We start from the raw sequence: 20,311 nt of genomic DNA on the forward strand, positions 1-20,311 counted from the left end.
GAGAAAGAGAAAGAGTTCTAAATTATGCATAAGGTGTACTTCAACGAATTTTGGGTGTATTTTTTAAATTCTTTGGGTGTAGTTTTTGTAATCCTTTGGGTGTATTTCTGTAATCCTTTGGGTGTATTTCTATAATCGTTTGGGTGAATTCCTGTAACCGCTTGGGTGTATTTCTGTAATCCTTTGGGTGTATTTCTATAATCCTTTGAGTGTATTTCTGTAATCGTTTGGGTGTATTTCTGAAGTTTCATTATCTTCAAATTTGGCAAGAAACTCGTTTTCATGGAGGAAGAAGAAGAAGAGTCGTTTATAATGCATGGTGAGTAGCGCGCTTTGGAAACAAGAAGTGGTTGAATAACGTGCGTTTATTTACTCTTGAATGTGGGAGTGTAATGCGTGTTATTTGTTGGGCTTGTACCAACTTGTAAAACTTATAAGCCAAAAAGACTTGTATGTGTAGCAGGCCTCATTAAATATAAATGCTATTAGCACACACTTATAAATCTATAAAATCGCACTGTCTTTGATTCGTGCAAGGGTTTACTTATCAAATAAACTTAAAAAATGAACAAAAAATATTTATAAAATGGACCTAGCATCACTTGAAAGAATCATGGAAAATAATCAACTTACCTTATCATCCATGAGAACCATTTTTATGTAAGTCGTCTTGTTCTTGTCAAATTTGGATGAGACTTTCTATAACCTTATACTTCTTGCCTTTATTTTTCAAACTTTTTCATTACATAATCTACCATAGGTAATACTGTTGATAAAATCGTAGTTAGTATCCCTTAGGTATGAAAAATAATAAACAGAAGAAGTTTTATGTCTGAGATACGAATTTTTTAGATGATAAATAATTGTAACAATTCACTATTAATCCTTATATATATATATACACACACTAATTATACACGGTAATAATTAGCAAATATTTTCAATGGAGATACTTGCTACAATTAGATAAAATTTATGCTATTATATTTTATTAACCTTTCTGATTAATTCAATAGAAATACTTACTCAATATTTATCTTATCAACATTAATTATATGCCAATATTTTTAGGAAAGAGCTAAAAGAAAAGATATATAAATATATATAATATTATTGCTATATAGGAAGCAAACATAAATTGTTATATTTTTTTATTATATTATACAACTTAAAATTATACTATCATGTTATTATTAATTCTAAATACTTGTTATAATTATATCAAATTTAATTATGACCCTAAATAAATAAAATATATAACATTTAATATTATTTTTTTCTTTTTTACATTCAATATTTACTGCAAATATAAAAAATAAAATAATTAATGAAAAAATATGAGTAGAAAATAAAACATATTAATTAAAATTCAATTTGTTATCTAATTAATAATCTTGTGTCTATACGATATAACTTTACGAAAATGTTATGAATCACAACTTTTTTTATTCTAAAAAAAAATTATATGTAACCTTTAGTAGTACAAAAAATAATTATAAGAATTAATTATTGATATTGATAATCACAATTGATTATTGATACCCTAATTTTTTTAAAATATGTTTTACCTTTCTAAAATATAATGCATGTAACATGTAGACCTTATTATTATTATTATTATTATTATCCATTAATTGATATCAAATTAAATGGGTCACTATTAATGTGTGCATCAACTATCTCCTAATAAAATTATTGCACTTGAATGATAATTAGAACTATATCAATTAATATAATTAGAATGCTTAAAAATATCGATGATTGATAAGTAGTATAATAACGCATTAAATATTAATTTGATATAATTATAATGAAATATTTTCTTAAATTAATATAATCATGCATTATTCATGAGTTAATTGTAATATAATTAGAATAAATTTATTTGAAAGAAAAAAAGAATTCATGTGTAATTTCCAAAAATTATAATAATTTTTTCATATATATATATATAATTATATACATATATATATATATAAATAAAAAATGTATGAATTATATTTTGTTAAACTTTATATGTTACCGGTTATTAAAAATATTTAAATTACATATATTAATTATTTTTTGTTATAATTATTTTGTTTTATATATATGATTATTTTTTATTCTACAATCGTACAATAATTTTTTATTTTTTATATCCATATATATTTCTCAATTTCGACCCCATTCATACGCATATTAACATGGTTTTTTTAATATTGATGTTTTAATTTTTTGTTTTTCTTTCTTCCACGTATCTTTCCTTTTTTTAAATAGTGATGTTTTAATATTTTTTAAATATATTTTTTAAAATAATTAAATTACTAATTTGAAATATGAAATGAGAAATGAAAATATGATACATATATTCAAGAAAGAAAATAAACTTAAAAATCAGAAAACAAATTTTATATTAAAAATATAAAAATAATATATTAAAAAAGAATAGTCGTAATATATAAATTGAGTCAACAATTTAAATTTCTTTAAAACTAATTTAATCAAATAACAATATTAGAAATAAATTATTTAAATGATATTTAATCTATTATAGTTCTTAGACATGTATAAATTAGAGTCATTTTCATAACGATAACCAACAGAAACAATATCGTAAGTTCGAACATTTAGAATTCATGCAAATTCAGTCCATTTCCTTGTTCTTTAAAAACCTTCTGTATCTCTGATAGAGTTGAATCACAATTCTTTTTATGGAAAAAGAGTTACGGATGTGACTTTGAGTTAAATGCTAATTAAAATGCTATAGTCATTAAGATTAATTTGTATTAAACTTCAAAAAGCATTATTAAACTAATTATCAATCAAAAATATTTTTAATCATTTTAATTATATTGATATTATTCTAATTCTTTCATTATCTAATGATTTTATTAGTGGCAAGTTGTTACCTTAATGGTAAACTATTTATAATAATAATAATAATAATAATAATAATAATAATAATAATTTTATTAGGATAAATATCAAATTCTATTCCTAATATAAAAATACAAAATTTTATTTCTTTCATTTTTATTTTACCACTTTTAATTATGTATTTTTTATTGAATGCTAATTATAATATAATTATAATAAAGATATTTTTATAAAATAAATTTAGAAGAGAAAATAGTACATTTATTTTGGAGGAAAAAAAACTCACGAGGAGACACCTCACCTTCATTAGTTGGGAAGAAAACTCAGTTTTAGTATATTAAGTAAATAGAATTTTAATAATAATACACAGATAATTGAAATAGTTTATATACAGGTTTTTCAAGTTATTATTATTATTATTATTATTATTATTATTATTATTATTATTATTATTATTATTATTATTATTATTATTATTGGATAATAAATAAGAATTAGAATTATATCAATATTTTTAAAATTAATATAATTTAAATAACTAAAAATATTTTAAATCAATGTGCGTTATTAATATTATAAGATTTGATCATTTTATGATTAGAATCAAATATTCTTATCATAATTATCACGACCGGTGCAATTATCATATCATTTTCATATATTATTATTATTATTATTATTATTATTAAAATGATTAAAAGTATTTTCAATTGATAATTGATAAATAATTTAATAATGTATTAAATATTTTAATTTGATATAATTTAATGAAGATATGTTCCTAAATTAGTATAATTATATATTATTCAGTAAATATTAATTATAATATAATTATAATAAAGATATTTTTTATAAAATAATTTAGAATAGAAAATAGTGTATTTATTTTGGAAGGAAAACGGATCAGAGTCACAAAAAATTGACACCTTATTTCATTAGTCGAAAAAAACCTAATTTTAGTATATTATGTAGATAGATTATGATCAATATGTTATAAATAAAATAAATAACAAACACTATTGGGTCAAATTATAAAAAATAACTGTTACTAACTAAGAACCCTTAGATTCATATTTCTTTCATGCATCAACCATTAATTTATTTGCGTATCAATGTTAGTGCCAAAAGATGAAGCACCAAAAAATCATTCACCCATTTCAAGGAATCACTTTGAATTCATGCGAGTTCGTTACTTTTTCCAGCAAGGATTAAGAAAGACGTGTTAATATTTAATTTAGTCTTAAATTTGTCATAAATTTTAATTTAGTCTTTCTAATTTTAATTATTTTTATTTAGTCTTTAAATTTTATAAACTTTATTTATATTAGTTTTTGTGATAATTTTTGACACACAAATATTAATAAAGTAATAATATAGAATTAGATACTAAATTAAAATTCATAAAATGAAGCCATTTTTATTTTAGCATTCAATTAGCTCAAAAACTATATCATATCACTTGTTTTAAAAAGAAAAGTTTCAATAAATATTATTTGTGCGTTGTTTTTAAATTATTTGATTGTCAAAATTAGAACGATGTTATTTTATAGAGTCCAACATGATATTCGGCTGTCTACGTCAATATTTTATTAATGATGATGTGTCAAAAATTATTTCAGGATATGAGTCACGTTTGCAAAATTTGAGAACTAAATAAAGATAATTAAAATTTCAAGGACTAAATTAAGACTCGCGTGCAAGTTTAGTGACGAAATTAACCATTATATTAATAAAGACTTTATTATTATGCATTGTGTTCAAACCATGATTTAAATGTTTTTCAAACGGAAGATCCAGAAACATATATATTATAAGTGGTCTTCTACTTCTAAAAGAAAAATAAAAAATTATAGTTGATCTTTCTCTCCTAGATTAGCTTGGTTGGAAGAAGTGACATTTTTCTAATTCTTTCATCATTGTCTAGGGAGGCCATCACCATCTATATTACAAACATTGAAGAAGACATTTCCAATATTCTGTTTTATATGTTTATTTTAAGAGAGTGACTGCTCGGATTATTATTATTTGATCCCTAGGCCCCGGAAAATGGACAATAAGCATCATGTTGTTAAATAATGATATATCACTCACAATTATTTTTATTTATATATTTTTTTAAACTAGATGCTATTGTTAAATAATGAGAGCTAAATTTTAAATATATCAAATGTTTTAATGAAAGTCATAATAGTAGTTGGATATTATGAACTAGTTTAACACTTTATTATATTCATCTTTCCAATTAATTAGCATCTTTTTTTAGCTAAAATAGCGAAAATTTCTGGAATGATCTGAGAGCAAATAAATATTCTTATCCTTTATTATTTATTTTGTTAGTTTGAAATTAGTTATCATTTTATATTTTTATTAATATTTTTAATTTACTTTTAATAATGTTGATATAAAAGAGAATTAATGAATTAAAGTATTAGTACCGATTTATTTTCAGAGAAGCTAATAATAACTCTAAATTAGAATAGTTACCTTGCATAAATAACTGAATGAAACTCTGATCAACTTTATTTCTCTAAGCAAAAATCATGTAGTAGTACACCCATTAAAACTTAAAATTGATTAATAATAACAATGAAAGATCAGGGATAAACAATTTTGAGGCTTACTAGCTTGTTAGGATAATAATGATAACAAGAAGAGTGATGTTGCCAATCTCAAATTTAATATATATTATCACTTCTATTATATTATTATGTGATTTTTCCAAATTAGTCTCTATTTTTGTTATTGATGATAAAAAAAATTTAATGAGAATAATTTGGAAATAAAATATAATAAAAGAGTGTTATTATTAATAATATTAATTAAGACAACATAATCACATTTTGGAGTTACTCCTAAATGCTGTTGTGTCAAAGACTTTGAGGAAAAACCTTGTTCTTGGTATGGATAACTTTGATTGCAAAATGGTGCCAATGGTAGCAATAAGCTTCTTCTTCACTTCTTTGTTTATGCCTCCCATTGAAACAATTTCAGCATATGCAGCTGGTTCTTTGTTTCCCTCAAATGTTATTGGCACTGACCCCTTCAATATTACCATCACAAACTACACAATAATAAGTTACAAATTAATCACAATATACATCATATAAATTTTTTAGTCATGATGAGTAAATTCTTTTGTAGGAAATTATTTTGGCACAGAAGTAACAGTTATAAACATTTGTTAATTTAGGCCCATAGCATTTCCAGAAATTTTTTTAAGTGGCCATTTATTTTTTTAGTAGCAATAATAATATATCGTTTTATATTTTGTCGTTAAAAGATTTTAGTGGCAATTATATAATTACCGATAAAATCTTTTTAATAGCTGCACCAAATATATAATTATTATTATAATATATAATAATAATGACAAATTATAACCGTCACAACAATATATACTAAATAAAATATACGGTGATCATTATATTATTACCACTAAAATTTTTTGTCATTAAAAATTATTTTTGTTGTAATGCAGCTATTACAAGAAAGGAATCTCACCCCTCATCTGGTCAAAATCGATTTTGACAAAAAAAATTGCTATTTTATTTTATTTTATTAACAATTAATTTACATACTTTCTAAAATTCAGGAAGCCTTTTATACCCTTTTTAAAATATAGTGACTAAATTACTCCTTATTTTATTTATTTATTTATTTCATTTATAAAACCGTTACAAACTGTACAATTTTCATTTCAGCTCAAGTATGCAAAAGCGATAATATGGGCAGACAACAAGAATCACAAAATTGAAGAGTAATTTTCTTTTCTAGTCTGAAAGCAATTGCAAATTGACTTTGATACTGTCTAATTTCAGTGTATGTTCACATCTCTGTATGAATTTCAAACAAATAATGGTAGGGTGTGTTAGGTGCCAAGCAAACATTGGTTAATGGCTATTATTAATTTTCAATATAAAGATAAGGTGCTACTGTTCAAGCACACTCCATTACTGTCCTGTTATGTTATTCACGCAAGTGTATCCACTTCTTCCACTCATTCCATCTTCACGTGTGAATTATGTACAGTTCATGATTTGATGCTACGTCAATTCACATTTTATTTTTTATTTATTTAGGTTAGTTATATATTTTATTCAATAATAATAGATAAAATGTAGGGTTTAATATTAAATTGATTCTTTACGTTTGAGTGTAATCATATTTTGGTCTTTAAGATTTAAAGTGTCATATTTGAATTTAAAAAGTTTCATTTAGTTTCAATGTAATCCTACCATGAGGTCAAAATTAAGTAATTAACGGGATATTCTACATGACAGCAATATAAAAATAAAGTTGATAATTTAGAGAACAAGTGTAAGTTCTAAAGGCACAAAATCAACTATGGATTTATTTATTATTTTTCTTAGTTCTATAGAAAATATTTCATTTAAATTATAAGAAAAATTATAAATAAATGTATTGATGCATTTATGGTTGATTTTTTGGAATCACTAATGAATCAACAATGGAATCAAGCAGAAACAGAAATAGGAGCAGAACAACAACAACAATGAAACAATATAATCAATCAGAAGCAGAAGCAACCAGAAACAACATTAATAAAAAATCAACAACATAATAGAAGCAAAAGCAGAATGAAAGCAGAAGCAGAAGAAAAATAGAAGTAGAAGCAGAAGCTGGCGAGCCACCCGAAACCGCCATCACAGCCATAGTATCGCAGATCCGCCATCAAAGCGCCGCAACCCTTTTCTTCTTCTCTCTTCACGCTACCCTAACGCCACCGTCACAACGCAACCTCTTCTCCTTCCTCGGCTCACCACCGAAGCCTTTCCCTATTCTTGTCTCGAACCAGAACTCACAGCCATCGCACACCTCCGCCGAGCCCAGAGGAGCAGTGGCGAGATCCAGCCACCGAATGACGACAAGAAGCGGCGACGGATTGGAGCAGCGGCGGCGGATTGGAGCGGCAAGATCCTTCCGCCTTCCTCCTCCCCCCTGAATCCCTTCCCCCTTTCCCCTTATTTAACGTTGTTGTTTTTTTTTTGGTTAGGGGCATTTTTAGAATAAAAATTAAAAATTTGATAAAAATGACTATTTTAAAACAAACTGAAACCTTCGAAACCATTTTATAGCGAAAAAAGTTAGAAACGAAATAAATTTTCAGTCTCTACGTTAAAGACTAAAATCATACTTAACCCACTAAAAATACTAGAATAAAGAGATTGCTAGACTAAAAATATGTTGTAACTTATTTTTAATTTTTATTTTATATTTTAATATATATTTATATATATAACTATAAGTATAACTGATTTTTTGTATAACTAAGTATGGTTACTTTTTATTAATATTAGTTAATATTTTAGATTAATACTTTATTTCTATATTATTAAAATTTATGATTTAAAATTTATAATTTAGTATTTAAAATTTAGAATTAGTCAAATATTAATTAAAAATAATATATTTTATTGATATATAAAATTGTTATTTTGAGAAAACTAAATAACAATGTTAATAACAACTTTTTATTTAAAGTTTAATTATTCTGTTGGTCTCTATAGTTTTATAATTTTTAATTAAGTTTTTATAAATTTTTTTTTAGTTGGGTCTCTGCATTAATTTTTTTTTAATTAGATCCCTCTTAGTAATAATTGACTTAATTGGATAAGAATCCAACTAAAAAATATTGGTGCAAAGACTCAAATAAAAAAAATTTAAGAACTCAATTAAAAAAAATTAATGTAAGAATTCAATTAAAAAGAAAAAATATAAAAATTTAATTAAAAATTTTGCAAAACTATAAAGACCAACAGAGTAATTAAATCTTTATTTAAATGATAAACAAAAACATAATCAATTTAGTCCTTTAAAAGATAAAATTGATATGAAATAGAATCTCATTTTGCAGGTGATAAAGGAGAAATAGAACTCTATTTCAGGGCAATGGAGCAGAAATAACGTCCTCCGATTTCACAGATAACATATTAAAAATGGCTTTGACATGCCTGACTCCATCTTATGGGTACTGCTTCTGAAATGATGACAAAATTTGTTTGGCAAAGATTTTATGTAAATTGGTCCGGCTTACTTTAGCAATATTTTTGTACCGTGCGTATTTAAAAAATTAAAATATTTTTTATATTTATATTAATAAAAAATATATATTATTTTAACATTTATTTTATAAGAATAATTAATTTAATATCTAAGTTTTTACATACTCCTACTATATATAAATTTTTAAGTGTACTGATATATTAGTGTTTTAGTGATTTTTAACGTTAATTTTAATTATAAAAAAATATATATATATATAATATATAATTAAAATTTACGGTTAAAAATTACTGAAACACCTCTATACTAATATATTTTTTAAACTTTCTATATATATAATTGTTCCTGTGATCTGATTTCCTTTGCTTTTAATTAACATTTAACAATCTCATAAAGGCACTAAAATATTTCCCACTTCCCTACAGGAAAAGCTTCTAACCTGTCTTCTTTTGTCAAAAGTCTTCCTTTCATTAGTTAAAGCTAAGGTTTATCTGTCAGAGGGTTGATTTAGTACACATTCATTCACATCACTGATCACTCCAAATTCCAAAATAAAACATTTATTTTATTTAGTGAAAAATAAACTAATACAAATATATAAAAAGATATATTTTTTGTTGCACCAAATCTAATGAGAATCTGTAACTACCAAGAGTTACTCACTATGAACTATACCCTAAACTACAAAACTGAATCAGAAAATGGGAAAAGAGAGATAATTGCAAATTTTCAGAGCAATCAAAAGCTTCTACATCTGAAAATGATAATAAGGAGAAAAAAAAATTGTGGTCCAATTTTATTTACTAAGAATGATAATGAAACATAGCAGAGGATAAAGCTAAACAGTAGTTGATAGCAATTACATAAGAGAGCACTCACCAAAAAGAGCAATCAGAAACTGAGTCTATAACCATCAATCAGCAAACAGATGAACAACAAAATTATATTATAAAAAATAATCATTATTTGTGTCAACCCCAGAATTTTATTCCCAAAAATTCAGAAACTTTGGTTGTAAAAGAACAAAAAAAACATTGATCAGAGACAAAGAAAGAGAGTATATATCATACCTTTTCAGGTTTTCCTATGATTGTGGAAATAGCAGATGTTGCTTCAGAAAAGATTGGATCCAAGTTAATTCCATCTACGTTAACATTGGTGGAGATGTAAAGGCAAGGCATCTTCTTCCTTTTTCCTTCTTTTCTTTGTGAACCCTTTTTTGAAAGTTATAAACCAATAACCAGGATATTGCTAGTTCTAATTTAATGCTATTGCTACCCTATCTTGTATTCTTATTCTTATATATATATATATATATATATATATATATATATATATATATATATATATATATATATATATATATATATATATATATATATATATATATGAAATGGAAGAAACTATTAAATAATATTGGACCACTTTTATTTTTTTTCAAACTAAACTAAAATATATATATATATATATATATATATATATATATATATATATATATATATATATATATAAATTTAAGTTCTTGGTAATTCATCATGCCATATACAAAATTATTCTGTTATTACTTATTGGCAATGAATATACTTTTCCAAGTACTTTATGGGCATTAAATATATTTTTATTTATTTACATGATCATATAGGAAGTTTATTTTATTGACTTTGTCTAGTCTACCATTCATTAATTTAGTCAATTGTGATAGGAAGTAACCTTTTATTTATCATTTTCCAATTGAATCACATGAGATTTAAGACAATGGTGATTTGGAGCCATTCAATGCTGCCGTTGTTATAAGAGGAGAATCCAGAAGAGATTTTATTTTTGTTTAAGTTTCAATTTTAATTTTTACTATATATAATACAAAATAATTTTGTCAACTATATTATGTATACGTAAAAAATCAGTTATGATCCATATATATAGAATAAAAGAGTGCTAGGGAGTCAGTAATTTTTATGATTTGTAGTCATCAAGTAGTTATCAATGATATTTTTAATAGTGTGAGATTCATTTAATAATGTGAAATTACTCATTTTTCTTTTGCTGGTTACATAATAGCTAGAATTTAATAAAGTTGGTTGTCATAATTTAAAAAAAATGTTCAAAGATTATCAGAATTTATTATTTTTTGTTATCACTTTTAGTCATTAACCCAATTTCTTTAGTATAGTAATTTAACAACATATTTTTATCCCATATTTTTAAACATTAATGGTTAATTGCTAGCTAAAAACAATAAATTCTGCTGGAATTTTAGTATTTTTTGTATTAAAATAAAAAATATATATTAAAAATAAGTTACACAATATATTTATTTATATACAAATATAAAAGTATTTGATAACAAAAAAATAGTAACTAAAAACAGATCAAACTTATCTTATTTAATATTTATTAATTGTTAATAATTAATAAATATTAAACAAAGCAAATTTTGATATTTTTTCTCTTTCTAGTATTATCGATACAAATATATGATAATTGAATTGGTGTCAGATTTTTAATGTATATATTATATAACTATATATAACTTTTTTTTATAATTTTATATATTGTAATATTAAAAATACTTAAATTAAAAAATTTTGTTAAAAATTGCACTAAAAGCTCTTGTTAATATTTTTTGGTTGGACTTAAATCAATCCATATAGGAAGCAAACAAAAACAACCAAAATTAGATAATAAAAAAATTCAATTACTCAAATTTCTTTTAAAAATTACTCTTTTATCTTTTCTGCTTTTTCCTTTTTCTTTCCAACAAGAAACACCACAATTTTATCTACCATTGTGGCAACTAGCCACTAACTATTAGTTACTATTGTGGATCACCTTAAATTCTAAACCTCAAATCTTAGATCCTAAATTCTAAACTTCAAATTCTAGATTCTAAATTTTAAACCCTAAATTAAAATTTTAAATCTTAAATTATGTTTTTTATTAGATAATGATAAGAAATTATTTATTTAACTTTGGGCCCTGCTACACATACATGCAAATAACGCATACAACCCTTACAAGTTGGTCCAACCCAGGTTTAATACACGCGCACTCTCTCCCTTTAAATGGAGCGTCAATTCCACGCGCGTCACTCAAATGATTATGCTTCGAAAAAACCGCTCGTTATGGTTCACTCTTCCTCTTCTCCTTCAAAGATAACACAAATCCTCAAGTTTTGAACAACATTCCAAACTGAAGAGACATTCGAACTCGTCGCGAATATTAGCAAAAACCATCAACAAAATATTATTCAAGGTACGTTACTATTTTACTCATCTTGTACATTTTTCACATTTTTGTTTCTGATTTCGAAATCGAAGAACTAGGTTTTATTGTTTTTCTATGTTCTTCTAAGTTTTACTGATCTTCTTATTCTAAATCTCATATCACTGTTTTTACTGTTCTTCTTATTCTAGGTTTTACTCTTCTTGTAAGTTCCTCTAGGTTTTACTATTCTTCAAAGTGGTTCTAGATTTTACTGTTCTTCTTGTTCTAGTTCTTCTCGTAACTGATTTTTCGCTGTATATTGTTTAATTTATTGGGTGTATATGGAGTAATTTGTATGGGTGTATATGGTTGATTGTTGGGTGTATATGGCGTAATGTGTTGGGTGTATATGGTTGATTGTTGGGTGTATACGGCGTAATTTGTTGGGTGTATATTTCTGAATGCATATCATATAATATAATCAACTATTGCAACTGTTCTAATATTGCTTGTCCTTGGGTGTATATTATTGCTTGACATTGTAATATTGTTAGAGCTTGTATATTTATCCATGTTTCAGTGAATTGAACATAATTTTGAACTGATCTAATTAAATACTTATGAATCGGTTTGGGTGTATGTGCCTTATCTAAGTTTTTACCGTTCATCTTGCTCTAGCTTTTACTGTTCTTCTTGTTCTAGTTCTTCTTCTAACTGATTTTTGTGTGTATATTGAGTAATTTGTTGGGTGTATATGGCGTAATGTGTTGGGTGTATATGGTTGATTGTTGGGTGTATATGGCATAATTTGTTGGGTGTATATTTCTGAACTCATATAATTTAATATAGTCAACTGTTGCAAATGTTCTAATACTGCTTGTCCTTGGGTGTATATTGCTTGACATTGTAATATTGCTTGAACTTGTATATTTATCGTTGTTTGAGTCAATTGAATTGATCTCATTAAATACTTATAAAATCGGTTTACGTGTATGTGGTTGATCTATGGGTGTATCTGACTGATATCTATAGGTGTATTTTTCATTGCAGTAAAAATGAAAGGCAAAAACCAAGCTGAAAAAAATGTAAGAACAAATATATGTCTTCGATCAAATCAGTTTTTCTTAATAGAAATATATCTAACTCTAATTTTGCTTTGTTTACAGCAAACCAAGACCTAAAGTGTGCAACCTATTTGTTGAGTGAGAAATTCAAAAATATGAGCGAGAATAAGTGATGTAATAAGACTGTCCAGACCATCCTCATTGTTATTGAGTCCATTTTGTCAGATAGATTCTAATGATATTGTCACTGATTAGTGTAACTGTTATATACTCTTGTAAGAAATTGAACACATGCTGTAAATATATTTGATCCAATTATAAGTAAGTTTTTTTTCATAATTAAACTCTCTCTGGTGTATTCAAAATATCTGATTTACAGGTACTATAATATGAAAGAAAACATCAAACCAAATATACACCCATAACATGACATTTTACACCCAAAAAATGTTGATTATACACCCAAACATCTATCTCCCCTAATGATTTATCCCTAAAATCCTAAATCCTAAACCCTAAAAACCTAAATCCTAAACTATAAACCCTAAACACTAAACCCTAAATCTTAAATCCTAAACCCTAAACCCTAAACCTTAAACCCTAACTCTAAATCCCTAAACCCTAAACCCCTAAACCATACACCCTAAACCCTAAAAATTAAACCATAAACCCTAAAACCTAAAACCCTAAACCCTAAACTTTAAACCCTAAAACCCTAAAACGCTAAACCCTAAACCCTAAAACATAAACCACAAACCCTAAACCCTAAAAACCTAAACCCTAAACCACTCAACCTACTATACCCAAATCATTGATTTTTACACCCATAAGATCTCATTTTACACCCAAAAAAAGTTAAATATACACCAGATTTCTATCCCATGATGCTTTATTCCTAAACCCCTAAAATCCTATACCCTAAACCCTAAAGCCGCTAAAACCCTAAACCCGAAATCCTAAACCCTAAAACCCTAAATCATAAACCCTAAACCCTAAACCCTAAATACTAAACCACCCAAATTATTGATTTTTACACCCATAAGATCTCATCTTACACCTAAAGAAAGTTAAATATACACCAGACTTCTATCCCCTAATGCTTTATCCCTAAACCCTTAAAATTCTAAACCCTAAATCCTAAGCCCCTAAGCCCTTAAACCCTTAAACCCTAAACCCTAAACCCTAAACCCTATACCATAATAAAAAATAGACAATAATTTATAACATAAACAGCAGATTCTGAAATATATATATGTTTGTAAAATGTCAAACACAAGAAAGTTTACAATACGCCCAAGAAAAACTATAGTTTACACCCATATTCTGTAATTATACACTTTTTTTATTTGTACTCCAAACTCTTGTAGAAAAACCTACAGCATTGGCATAGTCCTTGTAAAATTTTGCAGCATCTTCAAGGTTAAAGTCATTCCAACCTTGGAAACAAGTTGCTCATCAACAACAGAGAGGGGCTGCAAAATACAACATGTTAAAAATAATAAAATGCTATAGAATTTCTGCACCTCATAAAAAAAATAACAATCAAAGTAACATACACCTAAGAACTCCTAATATACACCCGAACGACAACAAGTCAATTAAAAATAACAAGAAAAACCATAAATTGTAAATACACCCAAACTTTCTTAAAATACACCGAAACCTCCCTAAAAATACACCCAAAAAGTTCTGATTTATACTCGAGCGTCTGCTATAAATTGCAGATAATTAATTAAAACTAATACATTAGATTCAATCCACAGATTATGTTCACGCATTAATTTCACAGTCTAGGTTCACGAATTATTCAGCTAGACAATCATAATTAACTGAAACTAAATTAAACCTCAGGAACTTCGTTCGATTCAAATTTAAAATCCACTTCGCCGTGATTGAGTTGACAATTTGAGATTGAATCCACTTCGCCGTGATTGGGCTGACAATCTGAGATTGAATCATTCATTATCTTTAAAAGGATTTCAAATTTTGATTTCAGAAACAAAAAAATTGAAATAAAACGAAGCTAGCGTTACAGTTCATAAAACTCGGGTGAATGACGAAGACTAAAGAAGTGATAAACGCAGAAGAAAAAGGATCCAAAAGACTAGGGGAGAACGCGAGAATGAGAACGAAGAAACTTGGCAAGAGATTCGAAGAAGGTAAGGAAATCTTTTGAAGATTGGAAGAGAGATATTCGCGCGTTCATTGATTTTGATTGAAACTAAATTCTGTTATATAGCGCGTGACTTGTACGTATCAATTGGAGAGCGTTTAGGGTTTTAGTAAGTTCCGCACTTGTAAGACTTGTAAATGCTAATTGCTTGTATACTAAGATTAATCCTTTAACTTTCTACCAAAATTTGAAGTAATAAAAATTGATATATCTAACAAAATAAAAAAATTAAGAACTAATTTGATGATTAAAATTTATTGAGAATTAAATTATACAAATAAAAATGCTTTCAAAACTAATTTGAAATATTACTCGGGATATAATATAACTATACAAGTGAATCAAAATTTAAACTATAAACTTTCTTTATTTCTTTATTTAGTTGAAAAGAAATAAAGAAAAAATAAGAGAGAAAAAAGAAAAATTATAATTTTTTAGATAATTTATAAAAGAAATTTTATATTTTTTTAATTTTTTTTACTTCTCTCTGTCATAAAATTATTCATATCAAAATTTAAGCAAATAAAAAAACGTAATATTAATAATTATATCTCTAACACTCTCTAATTAAACAATGTCTAAATGATCATAAAAGTCTATAAACCATTAGGCTGCCATAATTGGCTTAAGATACATTACTTAAATTAAAGTGGAGCATAATTTTATTAAATGGTATAGTTAGATTACAAATTATTCATGTCCTTTGAATTGTTGTAAGTTCTAGAATTTTCAACAATTATTTAATAATATTATTTATTTTTCTAGAGTATTACGAGAATTCATCAAGTTTTAATTATTTAATCCTCAAACTAACTCAATTATAAAATATATAGTTATTTGATAGAGTTTATACTTTGTTTAATATAGTAGTGCTTATTACTTAGAGAATTAGCTCAGTAAGATGCTAATATGGGCTTAATTAATTAGGCTATGCATAGCTATCACCAAAAAGCATAATTCACCCGTGTTGACTTAGAAAACTGCAAGATACAAATAACATTAACTAAGTCAGGCCTAGTTGATTGAGTAACCAAATTTACATTAGTATTTTGCTGCACTGCAAAAATCCAATTTTCAATGCTTGAATATTTTATGCATTACAGAAGAAACAATAAATAAATGCTTATACATTTTTATATAGGTGACAATCTAGAGTTAAGGATAAATAAATATTCATTTTTTATCAGATAAAAATGCTTATGAAAAACTTTTACATGACATCATTAGAAAGTTACCTCTTGTATAACCTTTTGTTGTGCTGCCTAAAGGGCAATAGCCGAACAGAAACACCTTTTTCCAACCATTTTTGTGCAAGTTTCTTGCCATCCGTTATCCTCCTTATAATTCTCAACCTGCCCATGATTATACATAGACACATTCAATTAGCACAGCATAGAACAGGTACCAATGAATTACAATTAAGAGTAGCGTTAGTAAACAAATTTACCCTTTCTACGATGTTCTCTCCAACCTTGACTCCCCCAATTACATGTATAGTTTCTTTAACAACAGCAGCAGCAAAATATCCCCTAGGTTGATTCATTTGTTCCCCGGTTATCCATGCTTCGCGACGAGGATCAAACACTTCAATGCTCGACACCATTGTGCTTCCATCAAAGCCACCAAGTGCATGCCTACAAGGTGAATGGATAAGTAGTTCATAAATCATAACAGAGCAAAATCAGTCACATAGGTTGTTACTAGGAAAGAAACTAGTGCAAGTCTTAAACAGATCAGCAAAATCAAAATTGAAGGTAATAAAAAAGTTGAACTCACAATTTCCCATTCAACACAACCATGGAGTGGCAGCCCCGCCTTGTATTCATGTCTGGTATTTTGGTCCATGAATGTTCCCTAGGATCAAATCTTTCAGCAGACCTAAAATTATTGAGAAGGGTCACTCTACTAATACATTAAGAAAATATAATATCTATTATTGATATGATAAAAGAAGCAGAAATGAACCCAAAATCTTACTTCAAATAATCAACTCCGTTATAACCACCAGTAACATATAATGCACCATTGAGTTCTGCAGCAGCAACTGCAAATCTCTGGAAATACAACAGATTACAAATGACCATTTAATTGGGTGATACATAATTAATTCATGGATATGGAGTATAAGATGACATAATGATATGGATAATGATAAACTATAATCCCTGAAAAGATGCCTAAACTGTCATATCTTATGCTAATACAAGCCTTGAGATACCTATCATTTGGTTTTCCCAAAATAATCTTTCACATCCGGATCTTATATGCACCAATAAGCCAATGAACTTTACCTTATTCAGCATTGAACGTGTTGAAATCCACCGTCCAACTTCCAAATCAAGCATCTCAACGTCTGAAAAACAGCTATCTCCATCGCCACCACCAACTGAAAATATCTTGTCACTCAAGGCAGCTCCAGCCAAGCATCCTTTCTTCTGATTCAAAGAAGGACGTGAAGTCCACTCGTTGTGGAATGGACTGTATGATTCAACTACATATGCATAGAAGATAAAAATGATTAGAAAAACAATTCATCCCCGTGTAAAATCACAATTTAGAAAACTAGGAAAAGTTCTCGCACCTGTGTCATACCAGACATTACCATCTCCACCACCGAAAACATAAATTTCACCATTTAACTTTACTACCGAAGAATATGAGCGAACTATGCTCATAGGCTTAAGAGACTTGACCACATTCTGGGAAGGCCAATACAAATCCATAGCTGATAACCATGATTCTCCATCGAAACCTCCTATTAGAAACAATGACTCTCTATTGTCTAAGTGCATCTCCTCAGATGATTCAATGGCTATCTTCTCAACAGGTGCTAGAGGAAGATTACATGCAGATTCTAGCATTATACAACGATCTTTTAAATGCTGAATTTCCAATGTCGCCTCAATCTGAAAAGATACATAAATAAATAGTATGAAAATGGAACTGAGTGCAATTACATAGACTAAGACTACTTCGAGATATTGATTATATGGCAGTATCTATAATATGGAAGAGTACCAGCTTCCGTTCAAGGTAACTACTCTTCTGAGTTTGCATTTTCTTGAAAGTTGCCAGCTCTTCAAACTCTTGCTTCATCTACAAGAGTACTAAAGTTAGTTACATGCAAACAAAAGTAGTTTATACCAGTAAAGATATTTCCTTTCATCAATCTAAACCACCTGCTCTATCGACTGTTGATACTCAAGCGGAGGGCTTAAACTCTCTTCATTCTTCTCTACTTCAGGTGGAACCTCTTGATCACTCTTTTTGACAGAGAACTGATTATTATTCTCATCCTCATTGACATTTGGGTTGTTATTGGGAGCTGCATTTGGATTGTCCGGCGAAGAGAGGTCTTGAATTTCGCGGCCAAGAGACAATTCCTTTAGCTTCATGTGTACAAGGTCTTTTTCATCCTCTTTTACCTCATTCACAGCTATGTGAGTATCCAATTGATCATCTCCATCTAAGGAAGAAGTTATCTCGATGGAGTTTGTTCCACTCGAATCAGTAAAATGCTCTGCCTCCGATTCAGGCATTTCGAATGATTCACCTTTCTTTGGAGGAGTTTCATGTGATGGAAGAGGTTGAGGTACTGCCCTCCACTTCATACTCTGCGGCGAAGGAGTAGCAGGTGCAAATGCTGAAAACACTAGTAGAGAGTTCAGCTTGTTTGCTTGTATGTGGTCTAGCTCAAACCAGAAATGGTTACGACTGAAGTAGTTTTCTTTGATTATTTGTCCAAATCTATCTTCAGACAATGGCTGGCACTGAAGTCGGACGCGAACTTTCACCTTAACATTATCAAACAAGAAAGTACTTAATCTAAAGGCCTTTTTGACAAATCATGATCACTATCATCTTTAGTCATATAAGCATTATCCTAATCCATATTAACAAGTTTTTAGCAGTTAATTAGATAGCAAGTCTACCTGTGCAGGATATTGTGTTATCTCTGAACAATCCACAGACCAAGCATGGTGATCAATATACATTTGTCCTTTGCTAGCTGCCTCAAAAATACCATGAATCTTCCTATCACTATAGTTGAACAAAAACAGTGGCAACCCAGGTTCAATGTTCTTCACATAGAAATAATGCAGAGCTGGTAAGCCTGCAACAAATAAAAATTCCGATAAGCAGAAGATAACATAAGCAACTCACATTTAAATTCAGGGGAAGTCACTATAATGCTTTGAGATTTGTCAATATCCTTGGTAAAAACAATTTTATGATATTGATCATACTAGTTTCAAGCTCTAATAGAATTTAAGTTAAAGGTACTAGTGCCGGATGAAAGACTTGTATGAACACAACAACATGATGTCAATTTTCAAATGTAGAATAGTATTGCTCACACTAATCGCTATAGAATTGTTTTGTACACTCATTGTTTACACACATACCAAGTCGACACATGACTTAGGATACAAGAGTGAGTATAAATATCACATCTCAATTGCTACTAGTATCTATTACAAAGAATATAATAAAAATCAAACGGTTGCAAAAAAGACTAACCAAAGAGTTGTTTAGATAAGCATTCTTTCAATGTACTGTTCTTGCAACCAAATATGACACCACCAAGTTGATTCTTCCTTAGATTTCGACAGAATGGAAAACTGATCTCTGAATATGGTGGACCAACAGGTTGTGTTTTCCTACCTGCACCCATCCTGGTATAGGAGGAGAAAAGATTTTTTTCACTAACAATAATGAATGGCATAATCAAGTGCACAAAAGATATGTATCATTCAAATGAGCAAAAGTTCAAACACCTTCAGTGCATTATGTAAGTGTAAGTTATCAATTATCAATTATAAAGCTTTGTTTTTTATTTTTTATTTTTTTGAATAAAAGAGAGAACCTTCACAAATATCACTATTCACTAGACCAAAAGATTGAAACATAAGACTAATAAATCACATTAATCATCTTACAGAACTATATTGACATTGCAGCTAAGATTTTGTTTAAGTAATCAAGA

At 27.5% G+C, this 20,311-nt stretch overlaps 2 protein-coding genes and 1 long non-coding RNA gene across 3 annotated transcripts; 1 reads left to right on the top strand and 2 right to left on the bottom strand.

Moving 5' to 3' along the window:
* Positions 1-5,357: 5,357 nt before the first annotated feature.
* On the bottom strand, positions 5,358-10,174 carry LOC112751116 (uncharacterized). Its single transcript, XM_025800167.2, has 2 exons — positions 9,954-10,174; positions 5,358-5,920 (listed from the first exon to the last, which is right to left on the bottom strand). The coding sequence occupies exons 1-2, from the start codon at positions 10,062-10,064 to the stop codon at positions 5,693-5,695; spliced, it is 339 nt and encodes a 112-aa protein (XP_025655952.1). The 5' UTR covers positions 10,065-10,174; the 3' UTR covers positions 5,358-5,692.
* A 1,741-nt stretch (positions 10,175-11,915) lies between these two features.
* LOC140179987 (uncharacterized) lies at positions 11,916-13,476 on the top strand. The gene is made up of 3 exons (XR_011874228.1): positions 11,916-12,135; positions 13,138-13,172; positions 13,254-13,476. It is a non-coding gene; the product is annotated as an uncharacterized lncRNA (long non-coding RNA).
* A 2,991-nt stretch (positions 13,477-16,467) lies between these two features.
* Positions 16,468-19,999, bottom strand: LOC112751125 (uncharacterized). Its single transcript, XM_025800180.2, has 10 exons — positions 19,846-19,999; positions 19,257-19,438; positions 18,504-19,118; positions 18,343-18,420; positions 17,906-18,230; positions 17,616-17,815; positions 17,302-17,378; positions 17,101-17,202; positions 16,772-16,958; positions 16,468-16,676 (listed from the first exon to the last, which is right to left on the bottom strand). Exons 1-10 carry the CDS (start codon positions 19,997-19,999, stop codon positions 16,587-16,589), a joined length of 2,010 nt encoding a protein of 669 aa, XP_025655965.2. The 3' UTR covers positions 16,468-16,586.
* Positions 20,000-20,311: the final 312 nt, after the last annotated feature.

The sequence above is a fragment of the Arachis hypogaea genome, chromosome 2 (genome assembly GCF_003086295.3).
Source record: "Arachis hypogaea cultivar Tifrunner chromosome 2, arahy.Tifrunner.gnm2.J5K5, whole genome shotgun sequence".
Taxonomy (NCBI): Eukaryota; Viridiplantae; Streptophyta; class Magnoliopsida; order Fabales; family Fabaceae; genus Arachis; species Arachis hypogaea.